The following is a 13,275-nucleotide window of genomic DNA, read 5'->3' on the forward strand; positions in this document are numbered from 1 at the left end:
ATCGAGTCTGCACCGGCTCTTGAAAAGAGCACCCCACCCAAGGTCAACACTTCCACCCTATCCCCATAACCCAGCAACCCCACCCAACACTAAGGGAAATTTTGGACACTAAGGGCAATTTATCATGGCCAATCCACCTAACCTGCACATCTTTGGACTGTGGGAGGAAACCGGAGCACCCGGAGGAAACCCACGCATATACGGGGAGGATGTGCAGACTCCGCACAGACAGTGACCCAAGCCAGAATTGAACCTGGGATCCTGGAGCTGTGAAGCAATTGTGCTATCCACAATGCTACCGTGCTGCCCCAAATAGAGTGAAGGTGTTGACCTTGGGTAAGGTGCTCTTTCCAAGAGACTGTGCAGACTCGATGGGCCGAATGGCCTCCTTCTGCACTGTAAATTCTATGATAATCTATGATAATATCCGACCTGGTAAACAGGATTGCGCATTATAAGGTCTTCTCCACGGTGGATCTCAAGTCCGCCCACCACCAGCTACCCCTCCGCACGAGCGACCACAAATACACTGCCTTCGAGGCAGATGGGCGGCTCTATCATTTTTTAAGGGTTCCCTTCGGTGTCACTAACGGGGTCTCGGTCTTCCAACGTGAAATGGACCGAATGGTTGACCGGCACGGCTTGCGCACAACGTTTCCGTATCTCGATAACGTCACCATCTGCGGCCATGACCAGCAGGACCAGGATGCCGACCTCTGAAAATTTCTCCAGACCGCTAAAATCCTTAACATAACGTACAATAAGGATAAATGCGTATTTAGCACCGACCGTCTAGCCATTCTCGGCTACGTAGTGCGAAATGGAGTTATAGGCCCCGACCCTGAACGCATGCGCCCCCTCATGGAGTTCCCCCTCCCTCACTGCCCCAAGGCCCTCAAGCGCTGCCTCGGGTTTTTTAGTTACTACACCCAGTGGGTCCCTAACTACGCAGACAAAGCCCGTCCCCTGATCCAGTCCACAACCTTTCCCCTGTCAATGGAGGCCCGCCAGGCCTTCAGCTGCATCAAAGCAGACATTGCAAAGGCCACGATGCATGCCATCGACGAGTACCTCCCCTTCCAGGTCGAGAGCGATGCGTCCGACGTAGCTCTGGCCGCCACCCTCAACCAAGCGGGCAGACCTATGACCTTCTTCCCCCGTACCCTCCATGCTTCCGAAATCCGCCACTCCTCAGTCGAAAAGGAGGCCCAAGCCATAGTAGAAGCTGTGCGACACTGGAGGCATTACCTGGCCGGCAGGAGATTCACTCTCCTCACGGACCAATGGTCGGTGGCGTTCATGTTCGATAATGCACAGCGGGGCAAGATAAAAAACCGACAAGATCTTGCGGTGGAGGATAGAACTCTCCACCTACAACTACGAGATCTTGTATCGTCCCGCAAAGCTAAACGAGCCTCCTGACGCCCTGTCCCGCGGCACATGTGCCACCGCACAAGTGGACCGCCACCGAGCCCTCCACGAGGACCTCTGCCACCCGGGGGTCACTCGCCTTTTCTACTTCATTGAGACCCGCAACCTGCCCTACTCCATCGAGGAGGTCAGGACAGCCACCAGGGACTGCCAAATCTGTGTGGAGTGCAAACCGCACCTACCAGCCAGCGAGGGTGCACCTGATTAAGGCTTCCCGTCCCTTTGAATGCTCAGCATGGACTTCAAAGGCCCCCTCCGCTCCACCGACCGCAACATGTACTTCCTAAACGTGATTGACGCGTACTCCCGGTTCCCCTTCACCATCCCCTGCCCAGACATGACCGCAACCAACGTCATCAAGGCCCTCCAGGGTATCTTTGCACTGTTCGGTTTCCCTGCTTACAGACACAGTGATAGGGGGTCCTCCTTTATGAGCGATGAACTGCGTCAATCCCTGCTCAGCAAGGGCATCGCCTCGAGCAGGACAACCAGTTACAACCCCCGGGGAAATGGGCAGGGAGAGAGGGAGAACGGAACGGTCTGGAAGACCGTCCCACTGGGCCTATGGTCCAGGAACCTCCCAGTCTCCCGCTGGGAAGAATCCTCCAGGAAGCCCTCCACTCCATCCGGTCATTGCTCTGTACAACCACCAATCAGACACCTCATGAAGTCTCCTTGTCTTCCCCAGGAAGTCCTCCTCCGGGACCGCGCTCCCGACCTGACTAGCGACACCTGGACCCATCCTGCTCCGAAAACGTGCGGAAGCACAAGTCGGACCCATTGGTCGAGAGGGTCCATCTGCTGCACGCTAACCCCCAGTACGCCTACGTGGCGTTCCCTGACGGCCGACAAGATACGGTCTCCCTACGGGACCTGGCGCCCGCCGGAACCCCACGCGCACCCCAACCACTCCCCCCACCCCCCTCCTCCGCAGCACCTCACAGGAGGGTCAGTCCTCCCGCCGCTCAGGCCTGGGCCCTCCCACCCACCAACAGGCGCTCCCCTCCCAGGTCAACCGCTTTCCCCACTAGCACCGTCTAGGAGTGACGAAGCTGCCATGGAGGCCGAAGCCACGCTCCCGGAGTCGGAGACGCCTGGACCCCCACCGGAATCGCCACCGAGGCTCAGACGATCCAGAGGACGATCAGGGCACCCGACCGACTGATTGCTTCACCTTAACCAATCTGTAACTGTAAATAATAAACACTGACGGTATATATCTGCCATGACTGTAAACATCCTCTAAACACTGTAAGGAGGTATCACGGTATCTCCATATCTGATCATACCTTGTTGAATATAGTTGTAGCCGCTGGCCACCACCCCCACCGGACTCTTTTTTAACAGGGGGTGAATGTGGTATTATCAGGTATTGCAGCATGGGGCTGTTTAGCACAGGGCTAAATCGCTGGCTTTGAAAGCAGACCATGGCAGGCCAGCAGCACGGTTCAATTCCCGTAACAGCCTCCCCGAACAGGCGCCGGAATGTGGCGACTAGGGGCTTTTCACAGTAACTTCACTTGAAGCCTACTTGTGACAATAAGCGATTTTCATTTTCATTTCATTTCATTTTTTCACCCGAGAGGCTGAAGTCCATTGGTTAAACCTGGGGGTTTACCATTGGCTGTATAGTATGCAGCTCCGCCCTAATAGATGGGGTATAAGAGTCGGTGCCTTCCCAGCAGCCCTCATTCTGTACCTGAGCTGCTGGGGAACAGTTCTAGTCTATTAAAGCCTTCAGTTATGCTTTAACCTCGTCTTTGCAGTTATTGATCGTGCATCAATGCTAAGACTGAGATTGATACATTTTTATTAGGTAAGGCTATGGAGAAAAATTAGGTAGTTGAAGTACAGATCAGCCATAATCCAATAGAATGGTGGAGCAGACTCGAGAAACTAAGTGATCTATTTTTCTGTTCCTTTGTTAATTTTGAGTTAATTCAGATTTAGTTTTGTTTCTACTCTATTTTCTTAAACTCTACTTTTCTTAAAAATAGAACAAACTATTTCAAATTTGACATCCTTCTCTGATTTTGTTTTAGCTAGTATAAGACAAATTTAGTAGTCCCACACTTAGAATGCATAACTGTTCTTGGGAGGCAGGACGGGTGCAAGTCATAGCGTGTAACGGCGCAGTGGTACTGTTACTGGATTAATAGCCCAGGCTGTGCTCTGGGGACATGGGTTAAAATCACACCATGGCAGCTTGTGGAATTTAAATTAAATTAATAATTGACTGTAAAACTTTAATTGTTGTAAGGTTCACTAATGTCCTTTAGGAAAGGAAATCTGCCATCCTTGCCTTACATATGACTCCAGACCTACAGCAGTGTGGTTGACTCTTCACTATCCTCTGAAAAGGCCAAGGAGCCACTTTCAAAGGCAAATAAGAATGTGACACCCACACTCCAAGAACACGTAGAGAAACAAAAAATGTGCTCCTTCTAACTGTGGCTTTGCTGTGGATCAATGAGTACAGCATAATATTTCCTCATAATTAAAGCAACAATACTAGGTTATTGCTTCAGGCTCTTCAACTCGAGATGATTGTACAAATCCAATAGATGCTTCAGTCGTTCATAGTATAATGCCAAAGCATTAAAGGCAGAAAAATAAACTAGAACAAATGTATCTAAAAAATATTATTGGTGCATCATTACACCCTATTTGTACAGAAATTGAGGTTTACATGAATCCTTATGAATCCCTAGTGACAGAAAAGGGCGCAAAATATAATGACCATGCATCATTGTGTTTGACGCATTTAGATTTTAAAAAATTAATTCTGCGGATGTAGGCATCACTGGCAAGGGAACATAGAAATTGGTAGTGAGCCACCTTCTTGAACTGTTGCAGTCTATGTGGTGAAGGTACTCCCCTAATGCTGTTAGGTCTGGATGCTCAGGAGTTTGGCTGGACAACCATACAGGAATAGTGCCATGTCACATCTTGACGACATGTGACCTGGATGGGATTCTGGAGCTGATGGTGTTCCTTCATTAGCCTTGACCTGTTAGGTGGTGGAGGCCATGTGTTTGGGAGGTGCTGGCGAAGAAGCCTTAGCGAGTGGCTGCAATGATTCTTATAGACATCACACATGGTGGCCACTGATGGCAGAATTTGTTGTTGAAGTTGAACATCAATCAAGCCTTCCAACTGGCCTACAGTGTCTTTATTTGTAGTACTCAATTTTTAAAACAACACACTATTTTTGAGCTTCTTTGCAGTGCTCACTACAAGTTGGATGCATGAAGTTTCTTTTATATATTGGGCGAGATTCTCCGGCCTCCTGGCTGCGTTTTCCTGGCGGCACAATTCTCTGGTCCCACCACCGGCAATGGGAATTCCCATGGAAGCTACCTCACGCCGCCCGGAAACCCGTGGGAGATAGTACGCTGCCAGCAGGACCGGCGATTCCCACCGCCAGCCGGAGAATTCCAGCCATTGTAAATTTGCAGACAATACGAAGATTGGTGGAGTTGTGGATAGTAAGGAGGGCTGTTGTCGGCTGCAAAGAGACATGGATAGGATGCAGAGCTGGGCTGAGAAGTGGCAGATGGAGTTTAACCCTGAAAAGTGTGAGGTTGTCCATTTTGGAAGGACAAATATGAATGCGGAATACAGGGTTAACGGTAGAGTTCTTGGCAATGTGGAGGAGCAGAGAGATCTTGAGGTCTATGTTCATACATCTTTGAAAGTTGCCACTCAAGTGGATAGAGCTGTGAAGAAGGCCTATGGCGTGCTCACGTTCATTAACAGAGGGATTGAATTTAAGAGCCGTGAGGTGATGATGCAGCTGTACAAAACTTTGGTAAGGCCACATTTGGAGTACTGTGTGCAGTTCTGGTCACTTCATTTTAGGAAGGATGTGGAAGCTTTGGAAAAGGTGCAAAGAAGATTTACCAGGATGTTACCTGGAATGGAGAGTAGGTCTTACGAGGAAAGGTTGAGGGTGCCAGGCCTTTTCTCATTAGAACGGAGAAGGATGAGGGGCGACTTGATAGAGGTTTATAAGATGATCAGGGGAATAGATAGAGTAGACAGTCAGAGACTTTTTCCCCGGGTGGAACAAACCATTACAAGGGGACATAAATTTAAGGTGAAAGGTGGAAGATATAGGAGGGATATCAGAGGTAGGTTCTTTACCCAGAGAGTAGTGGGGGCATGGAATGCACTGCCTGTGGAAGTAGTTGAGTCGGAAACATTAGGGACCTTCAAGCAGCTATTGGATAGGTACATGGATTACGGTAAAATGATATAGTGTAGATTTATTTGTTCTTAAGGGCAGCACGGTAGGATTGTGGATAGCACAATTGCTTCACAGCTCCAGGGTCCCAGGTTCGATTCCGGCTTGGGTCACTGTCTGTGCGGAGTCTGCACGTCCTCCCCGTGTCTGCGTGGGTTTCCTCCAGGTGCTCCGGTTTCCTCCCACAGTCCAAAGATGTGCAGGGTAGGTGGATTGGCCATGATAAATTGCCCTTAGTGTCCAAAATTGCCCTTGGTGTTGGGTGGAGGTGTTGAGTTTGGGGAGGGTGCTCTTTCCAAGAGCCGGTGCAGACTCAGGGGGCCGAATGGCCTCGTTCTGCACTATAAATTCAATGATAATCTATGATTAATCTATGTTCTATGTATTATACATTGTGTAACAGTTTGAAACAATGGGCCCAATTTTAACCTATTCAAAAGCCAACCACTGCACAAAGGTAAAATCGGACCCAATGCATTTACAAACTATTCGTCGGGAATATATCTGTATTTTTATTCAATGGACTCAATTCCGTAATTTACAAAAGAGAGGAGAATGATACAAATGCATCTATTGGCATAGTGGTGCAAGGCTCAGTTTATTTAAGCTACCAAAATGGTTTTCTAGTTGTATTCCCCAAACAAGGAAATGGATTTGAAATAACGAACAGGATTTTCCAGCCCTTCCTGCCGGTAGGCTCGGAAGATCCTACCGACGGTGACCCCCACGGCGGATTCCCCGGTGGAGGGACGAGCAAGCCACACAAAACACGGTAGACATCGGCGGGACCAGAAGATCGGCAACCAATGGCGCACCGCCCCCGCCTCCAAAAACACACGGTGGGGGAGCCGGAAAGCACAGCGCATTGTCAAATCTATGGTTGAAGACCTGTATTTGTGTGAGCACAAATGCAAATTGGCTACACATCAAATTAAGTTCCGCAAAAACAATTCCAGATTTGGTCATCTTAATTACTGAATTCTAATTATTTCTCCATTTCTCAATACAAAATACCCAAACTATCAAGAAGACCCGTTGAACTAAGTTTAAAAGTAAATAAAAACGTCCTCGCGCACACATGTTGCTCCAGAGTAGTTGACCTATTTCATCAAATTGACTGATGTACATTGGATTGAATTTTTAAAAAATTTAGAGTACCCAATTATTTTTTTCCAATTAAGGAGCAATTTAGCATGACCAATCCAGGCACATCTCTGGGTTGGGGGGTTTGGAGGGGGGACGGACCCATCCACGTAGACATGGAAAGAATGTGCAAACTCCACACGGACAGTGACCCGGGGCCGAGATCAAACTGGGTTCTCAGTACCCAGTGTGTACTTTCTAGTGCATGTTCATAACTAGCTCATTGGCACTGTGATCAGTGTTGCACCTTCACCTGAGATCAGTTACGCTGCTCAAACCTGGTTCGTTACTGGCTCAGTGCAACACCAAGCAGAACCTTTATACCAACTTCAGTGTTGATATAATTCAAGTTATCAATGTTAAACTGCGAAGTACAACATAAAAATTTGCCTAATTTCAGTTACTTAAGGTGGACAACAAATATGGCTGTTCTGTTACCACATGTGATATTGGCCCCAATTTTAACCTTGCACACACCAGGTGGGAATAGGTTTCCCGTTTAGGGAGGACACCCATTTTACACCTCACATGATTTAACTCACTGTTAACTTCAATGTTGTTTGACGGTCCTTCTGTCCTGTAGATATTTTCTAATCACTAGGAAAAAAGTATTGGAGAAAAGTTCCCATGCTAGCAAAATGAAACGTTTTCCACATCTGGCTGCTTGTATTCGCACCTTGATTAACATGATAATCACACCCAGTCACTTAGAACGGCCCTCTGCAGCCCCTTAAAACAGGTTGGCATTTTTTCATAGGATTTACAGTGCAGAAGGAGGCCATTCGGCCCATCGAGTCTGCACTGGCTCTTGGAAAGAGCACACTACCCAAGGTCAACACCTCCACCCTATCCCCATAACCCAGTAACCCCACCCAACACTAAGGGTAATTTTGGACACTAAGGGCAATTTAGCATGGCCAATCCACCTAACTTGCACATTTTTGGACTGTGGGAGGAAACCGGAGCACCCGGAGGAAACCCACGCACACACGGGGAGGATGTGCAGACTCCGCACAGACAGTGACCCAAGCCGGAATCGAACCTGGGACCGTGAAGCAATTGTGCTATCCACAATGCTACCGTGCTGCCCTGGATCTTGCTTAACCAGGAGCCAATGTAGTTCAGTGAGCATTGATGTGAACAGGATTTGGTGCGATTTAGGATACGGGTGTCAGAGGTTTGGATGTCCTCAAATTTAGGTACGGGTAGTGTGAGAGATCAGCCAGGACTACGATGGAATAATCAAGTCCAGAGGTAAAAGAGGCATGAAGATGTGTAACTGAATTTAAATTTTCCAATTGGCAGGTGGCATTTGAACTTGTGTCTCTGGATTCTTAGACCAGGCCTGTTCTTTAACATAACAAAATGGTACAATGTCTACATAGCTTTAGATTTAGGGTTATTTGGGTAATGTGGGTTAGGGGGAGGGATCTATTTGATTAAAAGGGATAGAAAGCCTAGAGGCAAACATTTATGAGAAAATGTTCTCTTACCTGATTTGTAACTTTGATTTTTTAAAACATCAATTATGTTGTAGCCTTCCAAGTTGGGTCTCCATCATTGAAAATTCCTCGAATGGTACTACATTTGAGAAGCATCCTTGGACGGCTCCTCTGATGTTGATGACAATACTGAAAACAACAGTGAACTTGCTGCAGCAGTGAAAGTCTTGGTCTTCAAACAGAACTATTTTTTGCTATATTCTTTACATAAATGGGAGCAAAAGCAGCTAGAATTATTAGAAGCGGCACTCTAACATTATTACTGACCCTTGCCTATGCATCCTTGTATTTTAAGGAATTCACTACCCTTTTGGGGATTTTACTTATGTCTTATTACCTCCCTTCTAAGATCGATTGGTTTGGGTAGCAACAAACAGAAACTCTTATTGTTGGATGATGCTTCCTTAACTCTATTTTCTTAATCTTTTGTCCAAGGTAACAATATTCCCCTTCCTCTTCATATCCTGAAAGCACTTGCTTTTGCTGGCATACGGTTCCACGTGCAAACGTCAGCCATGAGTCTCAACAAGCTTTTCAGTCATGGATCGCATTCTGGATCTCATTCTTAACAAAATGTTCATACACATGTATTTTCCACCATGAGTCACCATACTCTTTGGGAGGTAGGATTTATTTTCCCCACTGTTGGCCTGTGACTATGATGTTAGTCTCCACACCTCACTGTTCCTCTCGTTGACATGCAGTGTCAACACATGTCACTGTGTGCGGTCCAGGAATGGAACCTATTAGCTTTTGGTCTTTCTACAGTAGTATCACAACAAATGGTAGCCCTTTAATCAATTGAGTCATTAAGAGCCATTATAATACCAGATTTTCCCTTTAATGTAACATAATTTTCTATTTGTTTTTCAGAGTGAAAATAAGTTTGTTTCAGGGTTAAACTCAAGAAAAGACTTTGGTGATCAAAATATTGCTGGCCAACATGTGACTGAAAAAATAAAATTAGAAGATGATGAGCATTATAAACCTGGTTGCAGCAGAGGCGCTCAACAGACTAAAGATTTATTATTCCTGAAGGATTTAAATGGGACCGATGGGTCGCAACATAGCGATCTGAAACTTCCTATAACTTTACACCCACTTCCACCTGGAATCAAACTTCAGCTTCAAGGATCATCGTCCACATGTGACGTGGTCAAATTTGCCAAATTATCTGGACCACTAACATCAAACAATCTGGGCGACATCAGGTTACAAACACAAGTGGATCCATCCTTGAAGATCAATACTATAAATGTTCCCCTTACTGTCCCTCCTACAGAAGCAGGTACCTTCATCTTTTCCCCATATAAGAAAATCTAATTTTGTCTTCTGTTAAACCGTATTTGATTGCGCTCTTTTTAATCCATCTCTAATATCAAAATCAAATTCAGCTAGCCAGCCGCAATGTCGTCAATAAATGTTCATGGATCGTACCTCTTTGGTTGTGTAGAACTACAATGTCAAACAGTGTGATTCATCTACAACATGTTGCTTGTATTAGTTTGAGATGCTGCTATTTCTGTTTTAAAATATATGATCAATTTTTGCTCTGAGACCCTTTTTAATGGCGTTTTGAATATCAGTTTTTGTGCCATAGAATCGCTGCAGTGCAGAATGAGGCTATTTGGCCCATCGAGTCGGCACCGACCCTCCGAACGAGCACCCTACCTCAGCCCATGAACCCACCCCATCCCAGTAACCCCACCTAACCTTTTGGACACTTAAGAGGCAATTTAGCATGGCCAGTCCACCTAACCTGTACATTTTTGGACTGTGGGAGGAAACCGGAGCACCCAGAGGAAACCCATGCAGACACGGGGAGAATGTGAAAACTCCACACAGTCACCCAAGGCCAGAATTGAACTCATCCAACAACAATGTGCAAATCTTTAAGATGACAACTGCAGCCCCATGCCTTTTCGAAATGTTGTGAATATTTAAGAGAGAGACTGATGCCAGATATTTAGGTAGATGTTTGGAGAGACCCAACATTTTGGAGGCAATACAGTGTATGGAGACTTTTTTTTTTTTTTTAAAAGGTTGGTTCAATACATATATTAACATATACTTCCTGCTATAGTTTTCCCAATTGCTTTTCTTCCCTTTTCATTCTTCAACTGAATTCAAAGTCTTCTGCTAGTTATAGTTGGATTACAATTCTAAGGCTGCCTGCAGCACCTCACTGAACTGAACATCATTCAAGTGTGAGTATTGGCAATTACATGATTGGGATGAATCAGAAACACGTTTTTACTGAATTACACATTTTTGCAATTCCCAAAGCAGCTGTTGGCCCAAGCTTATGAATGCAAATTGTGAAACCGACCCTTTTCTTGCCCATATAATTTTTAATAGTTATATTAATACTCTTAACAATCTTTATTGTCACAATTAGGTTTACATTAACACTGCAATGAAGTTACTGTGAAAAGCCCCTAGTCGCCACATTCCGGTCACCACATTCCAGCCGCCACATCCTGGCGCCTGTTCGGGTCCACGGAGGGAGAATTCAGAATGTTCAAATTACCAACAGTACACCTTTCGGGACTTGTGGGAGTGAACTCCCGCGGAGCATCCGGAGGAAACCCACGCAGACACAGGGAGAATGTGCAGACTCCGCACAGACAGTGACCCGAGCCGGGAATTGAACCTGGGACCCTGGCGATGTGAAGCAACAGTGCTAACCACTAAGGTCAATTGGGCAATTTTGAGCCTGCGTTAGCCGTCAGTGTAGACGGCAGCCTGGGCCCAAAATCTCACGAGAGTCAGAAAACAAAAGTCATGTCGGCAAGATCTCCATTTTCCCAAGCCCCTCGCCGGTGACATAATGAGGTTGCCGCCCTCATTTCAATAAATTTTAATATAGTTAATGGGCTTTCCAGCAATGTGCTTTTACCCCCACCCTACTTCACTGAATATTCATACCTGTTCACAACAGGTTTAGAAAAACTTGAAGCAGTCGAGGGGGACCTGCCAGGGGGTGCAAAGGTGTATGTATAATCCCTGGGGGGAGAGGGACATGCAGGGCACTTCCTGCTGGCCAGGGTGGCATTGCCAGAAGCAGGCCCTCTGGGGAGCCCCATTTGGGGGAATTCCCATATGTGTGTGGGGGGGTCACCCTGATGCCTGTGGGGGTAGGATTGCCCCAATGTCTGTGAGCTGGGGTGGGGAGGTCGCCCGATTCTTGTATGTTTAGGGGTTTGATTGTCCAGTGCTTGTGCTGGGGGGTGGGAGTGTGGTGATTGCCCCGATGCGTGGGGGGGGGGTTCATCTCAAACGCAGACCGGGGCGCACTTTAAAGATGGTGTCTGATCGGCAGGGTGCATCCCATACAGGTTGATCACATGGAATTTTCGAGGGTTGAATGGGCCGGTCAAAAGGGCCTGCTTGTTCGGACATTTAAAAAGCTTGAAGGCAAACATGGCTATGTTTCAGGAGACGCATCTGAAGGTGGGGGACCAGACTCGACTGAGGAAGGGGTGGGTAGAGCAGGTATTTCACTTGGGATTGGACTCTAAAGTGAGGGGGGTGGCAATTTTGATTAACAAGCGGGTGGCGTTTGAAGTGGGAAGTATAGTGGCTGACTCTGGGGGGAGATTTGTCATGTTAATTGGAAACCTGGAGTGGTTGCCAGTGGTATTGGTAAATATCTATGCCCCGAACTGGGATGATGTTGATTTTATACAGCGAGTGCTGGGGCAGATCCCTGACTTGGACTCGCATTGGCTGGTTATGAGGGGGGAATATTAGTGCAGTTCTGGATCCGAGACTGGACTGGTTGAGTTTGAGGTCAGGGAGGATGTCGGAGGTAGCAAAGGAGTTAAGGGGGTTCATGGAGCACATGGGGGGGGGGGGGGGGGGGGGGGGGGGGGGGATCCGTCGAGATTTTGGGAGAGCGGGGGGGGGTGGATCCGTCGAGATTTGGGAGAGCGAGGGCGAAAGAGTTTTCATTCTTCTTCCCTGTGCACAAGGTGTACTACCTGATGCATGATCAATAACTACTAAAACAAGTTGTAGTACAACTGAAGGCTTTAATAAGCTAGAACTGTTCCCCAGCAGCTCAGGTACAGAATGAGGACTGCTGGGACGGCACGGGTTCTTATACCTCGCTATCAGGGCGGATCTACTATACTATACACCAATGGTAAACCCCTAGGTTTAACCAATGGTACTTCAGCCTCTCAGGTACCGTAATACCTGATAATACCACATTCACCTCCTGTTAAAAAGAGTCCGGTGGAGGTGGTGGCCAGTAACACCAAAATGTAACAACATGGTATGATCAGATATGGAGGTACCATGATACCTCCTTACAGCGAATATTTACAAGCATGGCGGGTATATACATTAATTAAAATGAAGCAATCAGTCGGTCGGGTGCCCTGGTCGTCCTCTGGGATCGTCTGAGCCTCGGTGGTGATTCCGGTGGGGGCCCGGGCGTCTGCAACACTGTGAGTGTGGTTTCGGCCTCCATGGCAGCTTCGTCACCCCTAGATGGCGCTGGTGGGAAAAATGGCTGACCTGGGAAGGGGGCGCCTGTAGGGGGGTGTTGGTGGGTGGGGGGGCCTAGGCAGGGGCGGCGGGAGGACTGATCCTCCTGTAAGGTGCTGCGGTGAAGGGGAGGGTGGGACTGGTGGCTGGGATGTACATGGGATTCCGGCGGGCGGCAGGTCCCGTAGGGAGACCGTATCTTGTCGGCCGTCAAGGAACGCCACGTAGGCGTACTGGGGTTAGCGTGCAGCAGATGGACTCTCTCGACCAACGGGTTGATTTGTGCGCCCGCACATGTTTTCGGAGCAGGATAGGTTCTGGTGCTGCCAGCTACGTCGGGAGCGAGGTCCCGGAGCAGGACTTCCTGGGGAAGACCAGGAGACGTTCGTGAGGTGTCTGATTGGTGGGCGTACAAAGCAGTGACCGGATGGCGTGGAGGGCCTCCGGGAGGACTTCCTG

General features: G+C 47.7%; 1 protein-coding gene across 2 annotated transcripts in view; it reads left to right on the forward strand.

Annotated features, from left to right (window-relative positions):
- Window positions 1-13,275, forward strand: part of LOC140426758 (transcription factor SOX-30-like) — a 201,024-nt gene that overhangs the window by 97,544 nt on the left and 90,205 nt on the right. For both annotated transcript variants that reach the window (XM_072511911.1, XM_072511912.1), the window contains exon 2: window positions 9,196-9,610. In XM_072511911.1, coding sequence (XP_072368012.1) covers window positions 9,196-9,610 — 415 coding nt within the window. The remainder of the gene's footprint in view (window positions 1-9,195; window positions 9,611-13,275) is intronic.

Source organism: Scyliorhinus torazame, chromosome 7, assembly GCF_047496885.1.
Source record: "Scyliorhinus torazame isolate Kashiwa2021f chromosome 7, sScyTor2.1, whole genome shotgun sequence".
NCBI classification, from domain to species: Eukaryota; Metazoa; Chordata; class Chondrichthyes; order Carcharhiniformes; family Scyliorhinidae; genus Scyliorhinus; species Scyliorhinus torazame.